This window comes from Euprymna scolopes, chromosome 13 (genome assembly GCF_053919585.1).
Source record: "Euprymna scolopes isolate OS-2025 chromosome 13, ASM5391958v1, whole genome shotgun sequence".
Taxonomy (NCBI): Eukaryota; Metazoa; Mollusca; class Cephalopoda; order Sepiida; family Sepiolidae; genus Euprymna; species Euprymna scolopes.
Genome location: NC_136494.1, coordinates 64,278,692 through 64,292,496, shown reverse-complemented (window position 1 = coordinate 64,292,496; position 13,805 = coordinate 64,278,692). Strand labels below are relative to the sequence as shown.

At 33.5% G+C, this 13,805-nt stretch overlaps 1 protein-coding gene across 1 annotated transcript in view; it reads right to left on the bottom strand.

Moving 5' to 3' along the window:
• LOC145292051 (dynein axonemal heavy chain 5-like) overlaps positions 1 to 13,805 on the bottom strand; it is a 579,775-nt gene that overhangs the window by 367,178 nt on the left and 198,792 nt on the right. The window contains exons 24-28 of the mRNA XM_080138079.1: positions 12,957 to 13,166; positions 12,031 to 12,111; positions 11,041 to 11,445; positions 9,850 to 9,968; positions 6,673 to 6,972 (exon numbers count right to left, since the gene is read on the bottom strand). Of these exons, the coding sequence (XP_079994205.1) occupies positions 6,673 to 6,972; positions 9,850 to 9,968; positions 11,041 to 11,445; positions 12,031 to 12,111; positions 12,957 to 13,166 (1,115 nt within the window). The remainder of the gene's footprint in view (positions 1 to 6,672; positions 6,973 to 9,849; positions 9,969 to 11,040; positions 11,446 to 12,030; positions 12,112 to 12,956; positions 13,167 to 13,805) is intronic.

Below are 13,805 nucleotides of genomic sequence, written 5' to 3'. Positions count from 1 at the left end.
AATTATTGTCAATACTTATTGTCAATTTCAATAAAATGAACATCGTTTCCGAAACGATCGTACAATCGAGTTGATTTTGTTTGTTTTTTTCCTTTTGAAACTGATTTTTAATTAACAATTATGAATCGTTTTACTCAGTATTAAAATAGCTCTAAGATGCTTATACCTATTGAGCTTATTATATATCTACAGTACAATGGGCACTGTTTCATTTTAAAAGTATAAATACATTTTCTAATACATTAAAACAAACTTTGCTCTTTAGACTCCAGGTCTAATTTCCTATATATATTATAAATGTTTATTTTTGAAATATTGTTAATTTCAATGTATACCGTTTTTGTTTAACGGGTTGAGATTTTTATGATAAAAACCGAATCACCGTTAATTTCAAGAAAAGCTCAATGTATCTATTTTATAGGTGCAGAGCATATATAGTACAAAACTTTGTTGAAATTCAAACACTCATATTTTTCTTTTTATAACATTTGTTTATTTCATCTTGGATTTCTTCATTACAGCCGTTTCGTTAACGGATGGCAATTTTATGATTTTATGTGTTCATAAAAATCTCCCTTTTTTCACCAATTCATCAGATGTTATTTCCATTCAATGTTACCAACAAAAAGTTAATTTTTTTACAAATAAAACCATCAGGTCCATCATGTACAGGAGATTTTTATGAATACATAAAATCATAAAATTGCCACCCTATTAACGAAACGTCTATAATGAAGAAATTCAAGATGAAATAAACAAAAGTTATAAAAGAGAAAAAATGTAAGTCTTTCAATTTCTACAAAGTTAGGTACTATATATATATATATATATATATATATATATATATATATATATATATATATATATATGTATAAATATGTTACCATAGTAATGGAGTATTTCATTCAAAAATTGTACACATCCCCTCTCTTTCTGTATATATACACACACACACACACATATATATACACACACACACACATATATATATATATATATATGTGTGTGCGTGTGTGTGTGTGTGTGTGTATAAACATATATATATATATATATATATATATACAGAGAGAGAGAGAGAGAGAGAGAGAGAGAGAGAGAGAGAATGTGTACAATTTTTTAATGAAATACTCCATTACTATGGTAACGTATTTATTAATTAAAATTCAATTGATTTCTAAAAAACAACGAATAATATTTAATGCAAAGCTAACATACTCGAATGGAAGTTTGTATCTATATAAGGTTTCTTAAAAAAACACTTTTTAAAATACTCTAAATCGGCGGTATTTGAATATTTGCGAAAGACTTCCATTTCCTTTTTAACTCTTTTGCATACATCTAAATTAAATTAAATACAGCCACATTGCAATCCCTATAAGCCTAACAGCTGTGTTCCTAAAATCATAATGACAGGTTAAGTAGTTTAGGAGTGAATCCTGTGCATGTAACCATATGCACATACAGTGATGATCATATTTATTGGCACGGTAAAATAAAAGTTAAATTTTGTCTAATAAATTCTAAAAAAGGGATTAAATTAAAGAAAATAACAAAGTATATTATGTATTTTTAACTGGCCTTTCCGATGCAGCAATCGGATTTTAGAAAAAATAAATAACAAAGGAACAACAAACATAATTGCAAAAAACCCTTGTTCAAAAGTATTGGCACGATTTATTTAATAATCAATTGTATAGCCTTTGGCCTTGATTACCTTCCTCAGTCGCTTTTCATAGTTTACAACCAAGTTGTTGCACTCTTCAGTAGTAATTTTAGCCCACTCTTCCTGACAATAATCCTCCAATTGAATAAGATTCTTAGGCTTCCTTTGCATTACCCTCAATTTTAATGTTCTCCATAAATTTTCAATTGGATTAAGGTCTGGGCTTTGTGATGGCCACTCCAAAACATTAATATGATTGTCCTTAAGCCATTTCTTAGCCAGTTTAGCCGAATGCTTTGGGTCATTATCTTGCATGAACCACCAACGACGACCAAGTGAGAGCTCTTTAGCAGAGTCTTTCAGGTTTTCATCCAATATTTTAACATAATCTTCCTTTTTTATGCTACCTGTGACCTTAACAAGTCGCCCTGGTCCAGAGGCAGCAAAGGATCCCCAAAACATCAAACTGCCTCCACCGTGCTTCACTGTGGGTATGGTGTTCTTAGGCAGGAAAGCTTCGCCAGATTTTCTGTAAATATAAGACACTTTATTATGGCCAAATAACTCTATTTTCGTTTCGTCAGTCCATAGAACACGTTTCCAGAATGCAACATCTTTATCAATATGACGTTTTGCAAAGGCTAGCCTTGCTTTCAGGTGCATAGGCTTCAATAAGGGAGTCTTTCTCGGACGACATGCTTTTAAACCAGCTCTCTTCAAAACTCTACCAACTGTATGTCGAGATACATTCACTCCAGAGGTGCTCTGTTCATCAACAATCTCCCCAACAGAGATCCTTGGGTTTTGTTTTACTTGTCGAACAATTTTCCGTTCATCTCTTGGGGAAAGAATCCTTTTTCTCCCTCTACCCTCTAAACTCATAACGTGGCCTTGCGATTTGAACTTGTTTATTATGGCGCTAACAGTGGATTTGGGAAGTTTTAGCTTCTTTGAAATCTTATCATAGCCCTCCCCATTGGTATGGCATGCTACAACAAGCTTCCTGACATCTTCGCTGTGTTCCTTAGTTTTAACCATGGCGATTGAAAATTATAATTTAGTCACTTATAATAGTTTAAATAAATCGCTATCTAAAAATTATCTGAAAAAAATTATTCACTGAATTAGCGTTAAACAAGCATAATATGGCTATAAAAAAGTTCAGAAAGCATGTAAACCGGAAATTGATTGATATTATACTGATACTAAAAGAAAAACAAAGCCGTGCCAATAATTTTGAACAAGGGTTTTTTGCAATTATGTTTGTTGTTCCTTTGTTATTTATTTTTTCTAAAATCCGATTGCTGCATCGGAAAGGCCAGTTAAAAATACATAATATACTTTGTTATTTTCTTTAATTTAATCCCTTTTTTAGAATTTATTAGACAAAATTTAACTTTTATTTTACCGTACCAATAAATATGATCATCACTGTACATAACATAACTTCAAACGAACATTAAAAAGTTTCTGCCTTGAATAGCAACCACATTTCTTTCCCTGTGCGTTTCGATATGCTTTTCTCCTTCAATTGCAAACGCAAGTAAGAATTTTCACCAACTTATTCGTGCTTGTTTGAAAGAACACAACTCATGAGCTAGTGTGAAAATCGAAAAAAAAAAGAAGAGAGCGAAAGATTTAAATAAGAAATCACGATCAGAGGCCATCCGAAGAATGCTCACCATAACCTGGCCCTTTGGCCGGTGAAGGTAAAAGGAACACTTAAACGCAAGAATAACTTTATATTAACAAGAGTGCCGATTGAGTCAGGCGAACAGCACTAAATTGGTAGTTATTCACACACACGCACACACATACTACCAGTTCCATAGTGTTAAAACAGAAGAATGGACCAACCATAAACGGGCAAAATACCTACCGACTGAAATATCCCAAGAATATATTGATAGGGATGGTTCCCTGAACTGGCTCAAAAGAGGATCCCTCCATTACGACCAAGACAGGTTGATATTGGCAGCACAAGACCAGGGCCTCATGACAAACGCCTTCAAAAAGATGTGTGGTCTAAGCAACAATAATAAATGCAGGTTCTGTAGCACTGAGGTTGAGAGTGTGGGCCACCTGATTTCTGGTTGCAAAGTCCTACTTGGAGATGGTTATTATACAGATCGCCATAACGGAGTTTGCAAATACCTTCACTGGAAGATATGTAAGAAACTCAACATTCAGTGTAGTAAAAAATCCTGGGAACATATACCCGAACGAACAGTTGGGAATGACAACTACACTATTCACTATGACTACATAATCCCTACGGCTACATATCTAGAAAACGCAGCTGTTAAACCAGATATAGTGATTTGGGACAGAGCAAACAAAAAAGCGACCGTAATAGAGGTCAGTGTACCCAATGATACAGGGCTTAACAGAGCTGAGAGGGAAAAGATAACAAAGTATCAAGGACTTATGTATGATATGAAACGAAATTGGAAATTAAAAGACGTTTCAATTATACCAGTCATCATAGGAGCAACTGGGCTTATGAAAAAGAACTTTAAAAAGTACATAGCAAGCATACCCGGTGAACCAAGTGCAAGTGAAATACAAACGATTGCACTGAAAGGGACGGCTAGAATCCTGAAAAGATCTCTTGGTTGGACTCACTAAAATAGGGGTAAATGTCAGACATCTGGTTGGATGTCCTATCCCCTAGAAGAAAAAGTTTAAGAAAAATGAAAAAAAAAAAGAGGATAACAAAGGTAGATACACATACACACAGTGTTACTCTGTATATTACTCACATACGCATATCTACATACTACAAACATAGTGGTATACACAGCTCTAAGCTTTAAGTCTACCTACTGAACTTTCTTTACGAAATACGTGTTCGCTTTTGTAAATGAACACTTAATTGATTGAAAATGACTTGTAAAATTATAACTATATAAAGTTTACATATAATAACTATATAAGGTTTATATATTATAGGTAGTCTTGTAAAATTATAGCAATACTAGCAGGCTGCCTGGTATTACCTGTTTATAAAATATGCTTTAATATGATGTTTTAATTCATGAATATTTCGTATTCATTATTATAGAGCCAATACTGTACCCAATATATTGTGGTGATTTCAAATGAAAAAAAAAGACTTGGTTGCCATCAGCTAGAATTGAAACTAAAACATTTCATGCTCAAGCCTAAGTCGTTATGGCTTGAGCTATCATCAGATAGATAAGAAAATGCTACAAATTTAACCAAATTTAACATATAAATGTATATTTTCACAGAAAAGTCTTTTAAGTCGCTTTACGCATACCAAGTTCCATGTTTTTTTTTTAATTGTTTTGACCCCTTAGCAATTATTTTACCGGCTAAAGATCAAATCGAATTTGTCCCACAAGTTCAAATCTGATATGTCTGATTGAGAAGTTTGGTAGAGACCATTCCTCAGACAGACAGACAGACAAACAGACAATATCACACACACACACACACACACACACACACACACACACACACACACACACACACACACACATATATATCTATATATATAGAAAGAGAGATAAATGTCTTGTCATTTAATCATGTTTTATTCAATCTTTTAATCATAAAATACTATAGATGTCTTCAGTTAACTGGTGACTTTTTCTATTCTTTTCGTTTTTCTTTTATTTCTATTTTAATATGTGTGCATGCTATTTATCCCATTTGCTTCCTTCGCTGTTATGTACCTTTTATAATCATCTCATCGTATTATAAGCATGCTTCTTGGTGAATTCCTAAAGATGTAACTGTCATCTAAGAATAACCATAACCAATGCCAGAAATCGTGCTGCAGAAATCCAAGTAAAATGACTTGGCAGACATTCATGCCTCAGAAGAGAGAATATTATCTCGTATTATTATTTGAATTATTCAGAATACTCTTCTTATCTTGGGTATTACAACATTTCGCCTAATGTAACCCCCAACCTTCTTGGGGTGTATCCTATCAAACCCCAAAATCTTTAAAGAATTTCTAACAAAATCCTTTATTAAACGCATGAGGGTAGCATGCTATCATTCCGTTACCTATGACTACGTAGAAATCTTAATTGTATTCTTAGTATCGTGTGTAGTAGGGATTAAACCCCCAGAAGATTGTCACTTAGAACAAAATTTTACTTAGTACTTTATCCGTTATGCCACGGGCAATTCTGCAAGTATGCTTTGATTTTTGGGTGATTATTTAAAGATGCTGCATATTAGCAGTATATCTAGACCGGATTAAGTATTTTTTTTTCAAATACATTGTGCCACAGAACATTATTATATTGTCAATAACACGATTCAACAATAACAAACTAACACTGGCTAGTCAAATAAAAGTTTGATGTGTCAGTTAAAATGCTACATGGGTCTAATTATGATATATATGTATATATATATATATATATATATATATATATGCTCTGTATAAGAGCCAAGTATGTCTTAGAATGAAATACTTTTGCCATATCTTGGAAAGACCTGCTCAGAGCATCCTCCCCCGTCTAAACAGGGTACAAAACCGATTTTGGCATCTAGTGAATGATGTCCGTTTCTCCTCTCTGCAGCTTCCGTCACATAGAAGAGACGTTGCCAGCCTCTCTTAGCGTTATCATTATTTTCATGACAGGTGCTTCATTAAGTCTTTTGTGGCAAACACCCGACTAGCTATGACAACTATTAGCAATTTCCCTTACTTTCTATCTGTGTCTAAATCTAAGCGAAAATTCCAGAAGAGTTTTTTCCCTAGATTACTCGTCTATGAAACACAATACCAAGAAGCTGCTTCCAAGCTGACTATGGCATGGTCATTTTCAAGTCCAACGTGAACAGGTTCTTGAAAAGCCGCCCACTAAAATAAATGATCAAATTTCCATTACGGTACCCATTAACCTTTATCCTTCAGTGGCCTCCGGGTTTTGATGATTGGTGACTATATGAAATTAAAAAAAAAAACACGTGAAAAAATGTTTCAATAGTACATTTGTATTTAATGCGAATATGTTCCTGACCTGTTCTGGAATTCCAAGAGTTCGCTGTTGATTTTGTCAATATCAATCTCTGTCCAAGGAACGTCGTAATAACCACTAACACTTTCGAGGACTGTGTTATAGAGTTGGTAAAGTTTTTGTAGGAGATTCAGTTCCCTCTTTATTCTTTGAAGGTCAGGATACTGCGTGACAGGAAGGCCAAACAATTCCTCACCACCTGAATATGTAATGTATTTCGACCAGAGTTCATCAAACTGCGACTGGAAAATGTTGAGACGATCAGACGCTTCACTGGGTTTTATTCCAAGTTCCATTGGACCTCTTGAGAAAAAAAAAAAAAAGAAAAAAGAAAATGATAGAGATAAATATAAATAAAATATGAAAATATAGATCATGTTTAAAAAATCGATGGCATAATTTCGGGATTATGTCCGATATGTGGAAAGGAAACACTTTGTGTCGATTGTAATGCCATTCCTGGCTACATGTAAGTTTTTTTTGGTGATATTACGTCTTTGGAAAGTGTTAAAAACAGCGCTAACAATGAATAAATATGTATTTAAATTGAAGAATAAAAACATGAATGGGTCACTAGTAAGCAAGTTCTAACACAACAGCAGGATTTTGGGAATGAAATGAGAAAACATGAATTAACGAACAAAATATATTTATATAATTTTCCAGAAATGTAAAATATACATTGAAAGACCAAAGTTTTTTTGGAAGTTTTAAAGTTCTTGAATAAGAAGTAGATAAAAGTTCGTTTCAAAGTTCTATTGTGGATATGTGTGTGTAAAAGAGAGTTTATTTCTGCATGTAATGTGTTCACTGGAGATAAAGATGCAGGCGTAAAGGATTTCAGTCTGTTGCATTTTAGCCATCTAGGATGGGCTTGGAGAGTTGAGGCGCATCATGTCGTGTAGCAGGTGTCCCTGCAAAAAATGTTTCATTTCTGTTTTATAGAATTTCACATATGATTGCTTTTTCTGGAGTTTGAAATGATTTTCATTGTTTGAAAAATATTTTCAGTTCAAATGTTTTTGTAAAAATATCTTGCTTTTGCGAATGACGACGAAAGCAATGGAGCAGAGAAAGAAAAAGAGTAGCAATTAAAAACACTTTCCTTTTAGTATTCATCCGAATTGAACTTTGATGTCAAAATTTGACGATAAAAGAAGAGAAAAGGAAAGAAGAATAAGCCGAACGAAGAAAGAAAGAAAAGCGGCAACTTATTGTTATACTGTTGATTTAGATATAAACGAAACAATAAATCTCAGATGGAATAATTAATCGAGCAACGAGTTGGGTAACGCAATGAGTTTTAATATACGAATAGTACAAAACAAGAATATAGTCCAATGAAGGATAATATAATTAGTTGCAATGTCCTGCATTTCTGATTAATTTACATTCCTGTCGAAACGAAAAAAACTTTCTTTCCGGTGACTGTAACATAATATGCAAACCTGCTAGATTCATCATGACAACTTAATGAGCTAATTTTTTCACGGTTAAAATTAATATTTTCTTCCAGTTTATTAACTGTCGTCTGCTGCATTGGCTGTGCGTTTCGCCATATTCCATAAGCTGGCGGAATATGCCAACGCAATATTCACGGTGAAATGGGTTGTTTTCTGCATAAGCACTTTACTTATTTATGTCCGAATTGAAGCTTTATTATTTGAAGCCTGTTCTCGTTAGGAACTACTTTTTTTTACATCGAAATTGTAGATTTCTTCTTTTTTTTACGCTGTTATAATCAGTGATTTGTAAATTTATGATGAAAAGTGACATTTATTATCAGCAGTAGATTAAGAGCGAAACACAAGCACCAACATTCAAACCGTCTTAACTAGAGACAAGCTATTGATTTACTTCTTTCCTGATGAAAATGAAAAAGACAGAAAGCGGAGACAGGAAACCATCGCCCCCCTCACACCACCACCACGAAAGGCTTGTAACACTGATAAACATTGACACCTATTTTCTCTAGTGGAGAGCAACCCTAATGAGGTTGTTTGGCAACACGATGACCTATCAGTTTTTTTTCCGGCATATCATTTTCTCCTAGATCTTTTATGACACTATCCTGGAACGTTTAGGATTTGTAGATCTGGCAGGGAATTTTCTGACACCCATGAGGTAAAATGCCTACATCTTTTCACTAAACACTCTGATGATATACAGTTCAACGAAGAAGAACAGTTAAGGATGTGGGTCAGTTGGTGTGGGAATAAGTTTATCTCTCTTCAATGGCGACATAATATGGTACAAACGTCGGAAAAGCGGAATTTCAAAAGCCAGCACTATGGCTTGCAGAATATACCTGGGTAACCCCATCGACATTACTCTGTAAAGACGCCAGACGATTATCGATAAACTAACTCCTTTTCAAAGGGTGAGAAGGCAAAGCCTAAAAGAGTCGACTTCTGAGAACTTTGCAAAACTATACGGACCATACTTCGACCAACAGGGAACAAGCAAACTCAACAATGGTTTAGACTCTGGACGCTTTGGTAATGAGGGATAACACCTTGGAATGCCAAGGAAAGCATCCAAGGAAGTTATGAGGATGGATTTGAAAGAAAGAGAGAGAGTGAGAAACATAGACAGATAGATAGATAGATAGATAGAGAGAGAGAGAGAGAGAGAGAGAGGGAGAGAGAGCGAGATAGAGAGAAAGAGAGAGAGAGAGCTCGTATGCTGCATGAGATCGTAAGCATTATGCTAGGAGGATGTTGAATGTGATCAAATGAAATGACGTTGCTGCTGCTGCTGCTGCTGATGATGATGATGATGATGATGATGATGATGATGATGATGATAGAAGTTTCTAATATCAAAATACGAAGACCAAAAGAAAAAAAATATAGAAAGTAATGCATTGGGAATGTACAATGACGCCTAAAACAGGTGCTATAAAAAGTTGGGTAAACACAATATTTGAAAACTGATAAGACGACTTTTTTTCAATTTATTGAAAGACATCTTCTATAAGCAAATCTGATATATTTGGTGTGTCAATATTTATGTACGTATATGAGATAACTTCTTTTGTTGTGTGTGTATATATATATATATATATATATATATATATATATATATATATATATATATATATATATATATAAACAACTACACAGATAAGATTTTCTTTTTGGAACACATCTACATGAAGACATATTTTGTTATACTTACTTGTTGTCGTAACTGTCAACAAACTGGGTTACTGATGTAATAAATTGCTCCACGCCAGACAGAAGGTCTGCCTTAAAATTAGGCTGGATTTCTAACAAGCGAAGTTGCACTTCTTGTGACTGGCAACAAAAAAGCAAAGAAAAAAAAGTTTAATAGTACGATATATCTTCAGAGCATATATATCATTTGTAAACAATTCAAATGCCACAAGTATATTTAAATTACATTCATATTATTTTATTTGATATATAATACGTCTTACACGATGTGTTTCGTTGAATAGTGTAGGTAGATCAAACAACTCACCAGAGACCCATAAATCAATGTTTTTAAACATCTTTTAGTGTATATATATATATATATATATATATATATATATATATATATATATATATATATATATATATATATATATATATATATACACACCAGCAGGCCATCTAGCGTTGCTCGGTTATTTATATGTATGTGTATATATATATATATAGCAATAAAACTTTCGAACAGATGCACCAAATTGAAAAATTCTTTTTTTTTTCCTGAAGGTGTGAGTCCCTTATCTATATATGGTTCATAACGAACAACACCGAATTACACAAAAAGCCTAAAATAAGGGTTTTTGGGCCGTTTCGTACAATTGTCGACAAAGTTACCTGCCGATGTCAATGGAATTTAGCACTGTCTGTATACAGTCCGCATACGGACATGACTTGTGGTGCAATGGATAACGCGTCTGACTACGGGTCATAAAATTCCAGGTTCGAATCCTGACAAGTTCGTAATAATTTTAACTATCCAATATTTACTCATTATCCTTACCCTTAGTAAAGATATTTTTTTGTGTGTGATTTTGTTCTGTGCATATGGGAATTACCCATACTCCGAGTTTACAAGGTAAGCGTTGATGGTAAGACAATGTTGAGTGTACTTGATGTTGAGTGTACTCGATTTTGTGTTTGACTCGACGTCGTGGTGCTGACGTGGCGCAGTCGCTAGTTAAAAATATAATTTAACACCGTAACGTATAAATACATTAATCATATTTCGATCATCTCTAGTTAATTTTTAATCAAAGAAAATGAGAGGCTGCTTCAAGGGTTGTTCAAACGTTTCTGAAGCTCACCTAGATAAAAGAGCTTAAGCCAAACATTTATGTCATGTCAACAATACAAAATCGAAGCTGATACTCACTCGAGTCTTCAGTTTAAAATATCCGTATGTCAATGAGTCGACCCTCTCTGCATTTCCGTCGTTAAAAACCAAGTTGTATTTATTCAGCATCGTGTATGCTTCTTCAATGGGGGAAATGGTCATGTCAATGCGTACTTCTGCCTCCCTGATTTCATTTAAGGCAGCCATATGGGCACGGACATCGTCGAGATCCTTCAAAGGTCGACACAGGCGCTTCATCATGTTGTCAAAGAAGTCGAGAATCTCATTCATTTCTTCAGCAGACTTTTGGTTGAGGGCGCTGGCAAACGCTTGTTGCCACGTTTTGATCTCAGTCATAAGTGAGAGTTTGAGCGATTCAGTCATGAACATCACCGACCCAACTCGGTAACTTGGTTCCAACTCTTCAATCTCCTGCTCCAGTCTCTACAGAAAAGAAACATCTGACATTTAGTGGTTAGAACATCAATGTAGAACCTAGTGATTGGACGATTTTAATATGTTTCCTGATTCCAATACAATTACCGATTTTTTAAAATAAATTCCCGATTCCAATACAATTATCGATTTCGATACTTTTTAAATTTCTAAATATTTAGCTATAGAGTTCTAGATTTTTTGGGAACGACTATTGTAAAAGCCTATGTAATATGTGCATATATTTTCACAAACGTAAAATTACACTTGTGGAAAAGAATGATCTATAAATGTTAGTTTACCTGATAGTTTAAAAATCAATTAATATTTAAGTTTTTATCATTAATGCCAGCAATTAAAATTTGAAAAAAATCATTAAAAGAATTTATTTAGGCGTCGAAAAAATATAGCGGGGATGTTTTCACTCACTAAAATTTAATTACTCCCATTAACTTATTCTAATAAATTTTATATAACTCATGTGTTGTTTGTTTTGTTTGTAAGTTCCTAAGTGTTAACTATTCTGTACTTTTACCAATTTTGCTCTAAAGTAAATAAATTAAAGTTTAAAATAGAAAGCAGATAATGATTTACCTGGAGATATTTGATTTTTTCTTCATAGTCAGTTAAGATTGGATTCTGTGCCATAAATTCTTTGACTTGGTCATTTGGATCCTGAAAAAAAGTGTTAAAAAATTGAATCCTAAACAAAATGGCTTCGAAATTTCTACGATGATGTCATTATTGTCATTCTTTCAAAAGGCAATGGATAATCTAAAAAAAAGGGTGTCTTCATATTAAGGAGTTTATAAGGAAGTAAGGGGAACTCCCTGATCTCCAGAAGCAATGCTGGGATAAGCAGAGAAGTACCAGTGATATTTTACAATGTTCCTATTTCTACACGAGTTCCCCCACGAAAGCCTAATAGTATAATCTATAATATTTCATCTATAGTTAGCAGGGTTGAATGGGGTGGAAAATCACTTTTTCCTGACGTATTAAAAAGAGCAATTTATATTATTATATTATATATATATATATATATATATATATATATATATATATATATATATATATATATATATATATATATATATATATACTAGCCTTAATCACAGAAATGTAACTTATCTTACATTTGGTAGCATTTTATACCATACAGTTATAATACATTGAGTGTTTTATGTTAAATTTATGGTTGAATATGGTTAAATTTGTGCTCATTTGTACATTAAATTCTAATCTCTGTGAATCCCTAATTGTGCATCGAATGGATACCATAATATCTTGTTCGCTGCATGTTATCATAACAAAGGTCCATACAAATCTGCAGCAAGATCGACCGGTAGTTTCTGAGAAAAAGTGAAACAGACAGACACACAAAGAGAAATGTGATATAGATTGTTCACAAAAATTCTTGGCAGTGCTTGTTTTAAAGATGCTTTTTAGGGAGATCATGCAGGGTAAATAAATCACAACATCGAAGGTAAGAAAAAATTTTGGAAGGGACTTTTGTTTACCTGTGTCCATAATTCGGAATATTTTGAAAAATTGGCCAGCACCTCTTGAACCTGAGTTTTATAGGCGCTGATTATAGAACCGAGCTGTATAATAATCTTAACGACATCTTTGTGGTCACTGATGATCTTGTGGAATGGTTTGCTGACTGTATTCGGAGGTGCGTTCTTGGTCTGCTCTTCTGATTGGTCGCTGGCAAGCTGCTCGATTTCCTATGAAACAATAACAACCATATTAATCATATTCTTTCAAACTGATATCCTTTGCTATGAAAAGTGGCACAAATGAAAATGAAACAATAAAACAATAATAAAATTAAAATATGAAGTCGCAGAATAAATGGGTTAAAACAATAAAATAAAATACGCATCACGTGTGCTTGAAAGCCAAATCACAACGTAATATTAGGAAAATATATAAAAATTTTACTTGTTTGAAATTTATAGCATAAATATATTTTGGAGCAAAACTCCATCCTCAGTATGTTCTCTCTTTTTTTTTCTTTTTCAAACAAGTAAAATATTTGTTTATTTTCCTAATATTACGTTGTGATTTGGCTTTCAAGCACACGTGATGCATATTTTATTTTATTCCAATTAACTACACTAACTCTTCTTTGTAAGAAATAAAGCCTGTGAGTGTGGACCTGATAGGATAGATCAGGACCCAACAGCAACAAAGCTAGATGGTCGGATTGATTGTTAAGGATTTAAATCTTCGGTATCCACTGAAAATATTAAGAAAATAATCCAATTATTCAATGCCGCAAAGCTTTGTTTTGGAGTGCAAGCAGTAACAGCATAGGAGTCCATGCATAGAAAAACAGAAGAGAAAGCTGTATGATCAGTCTT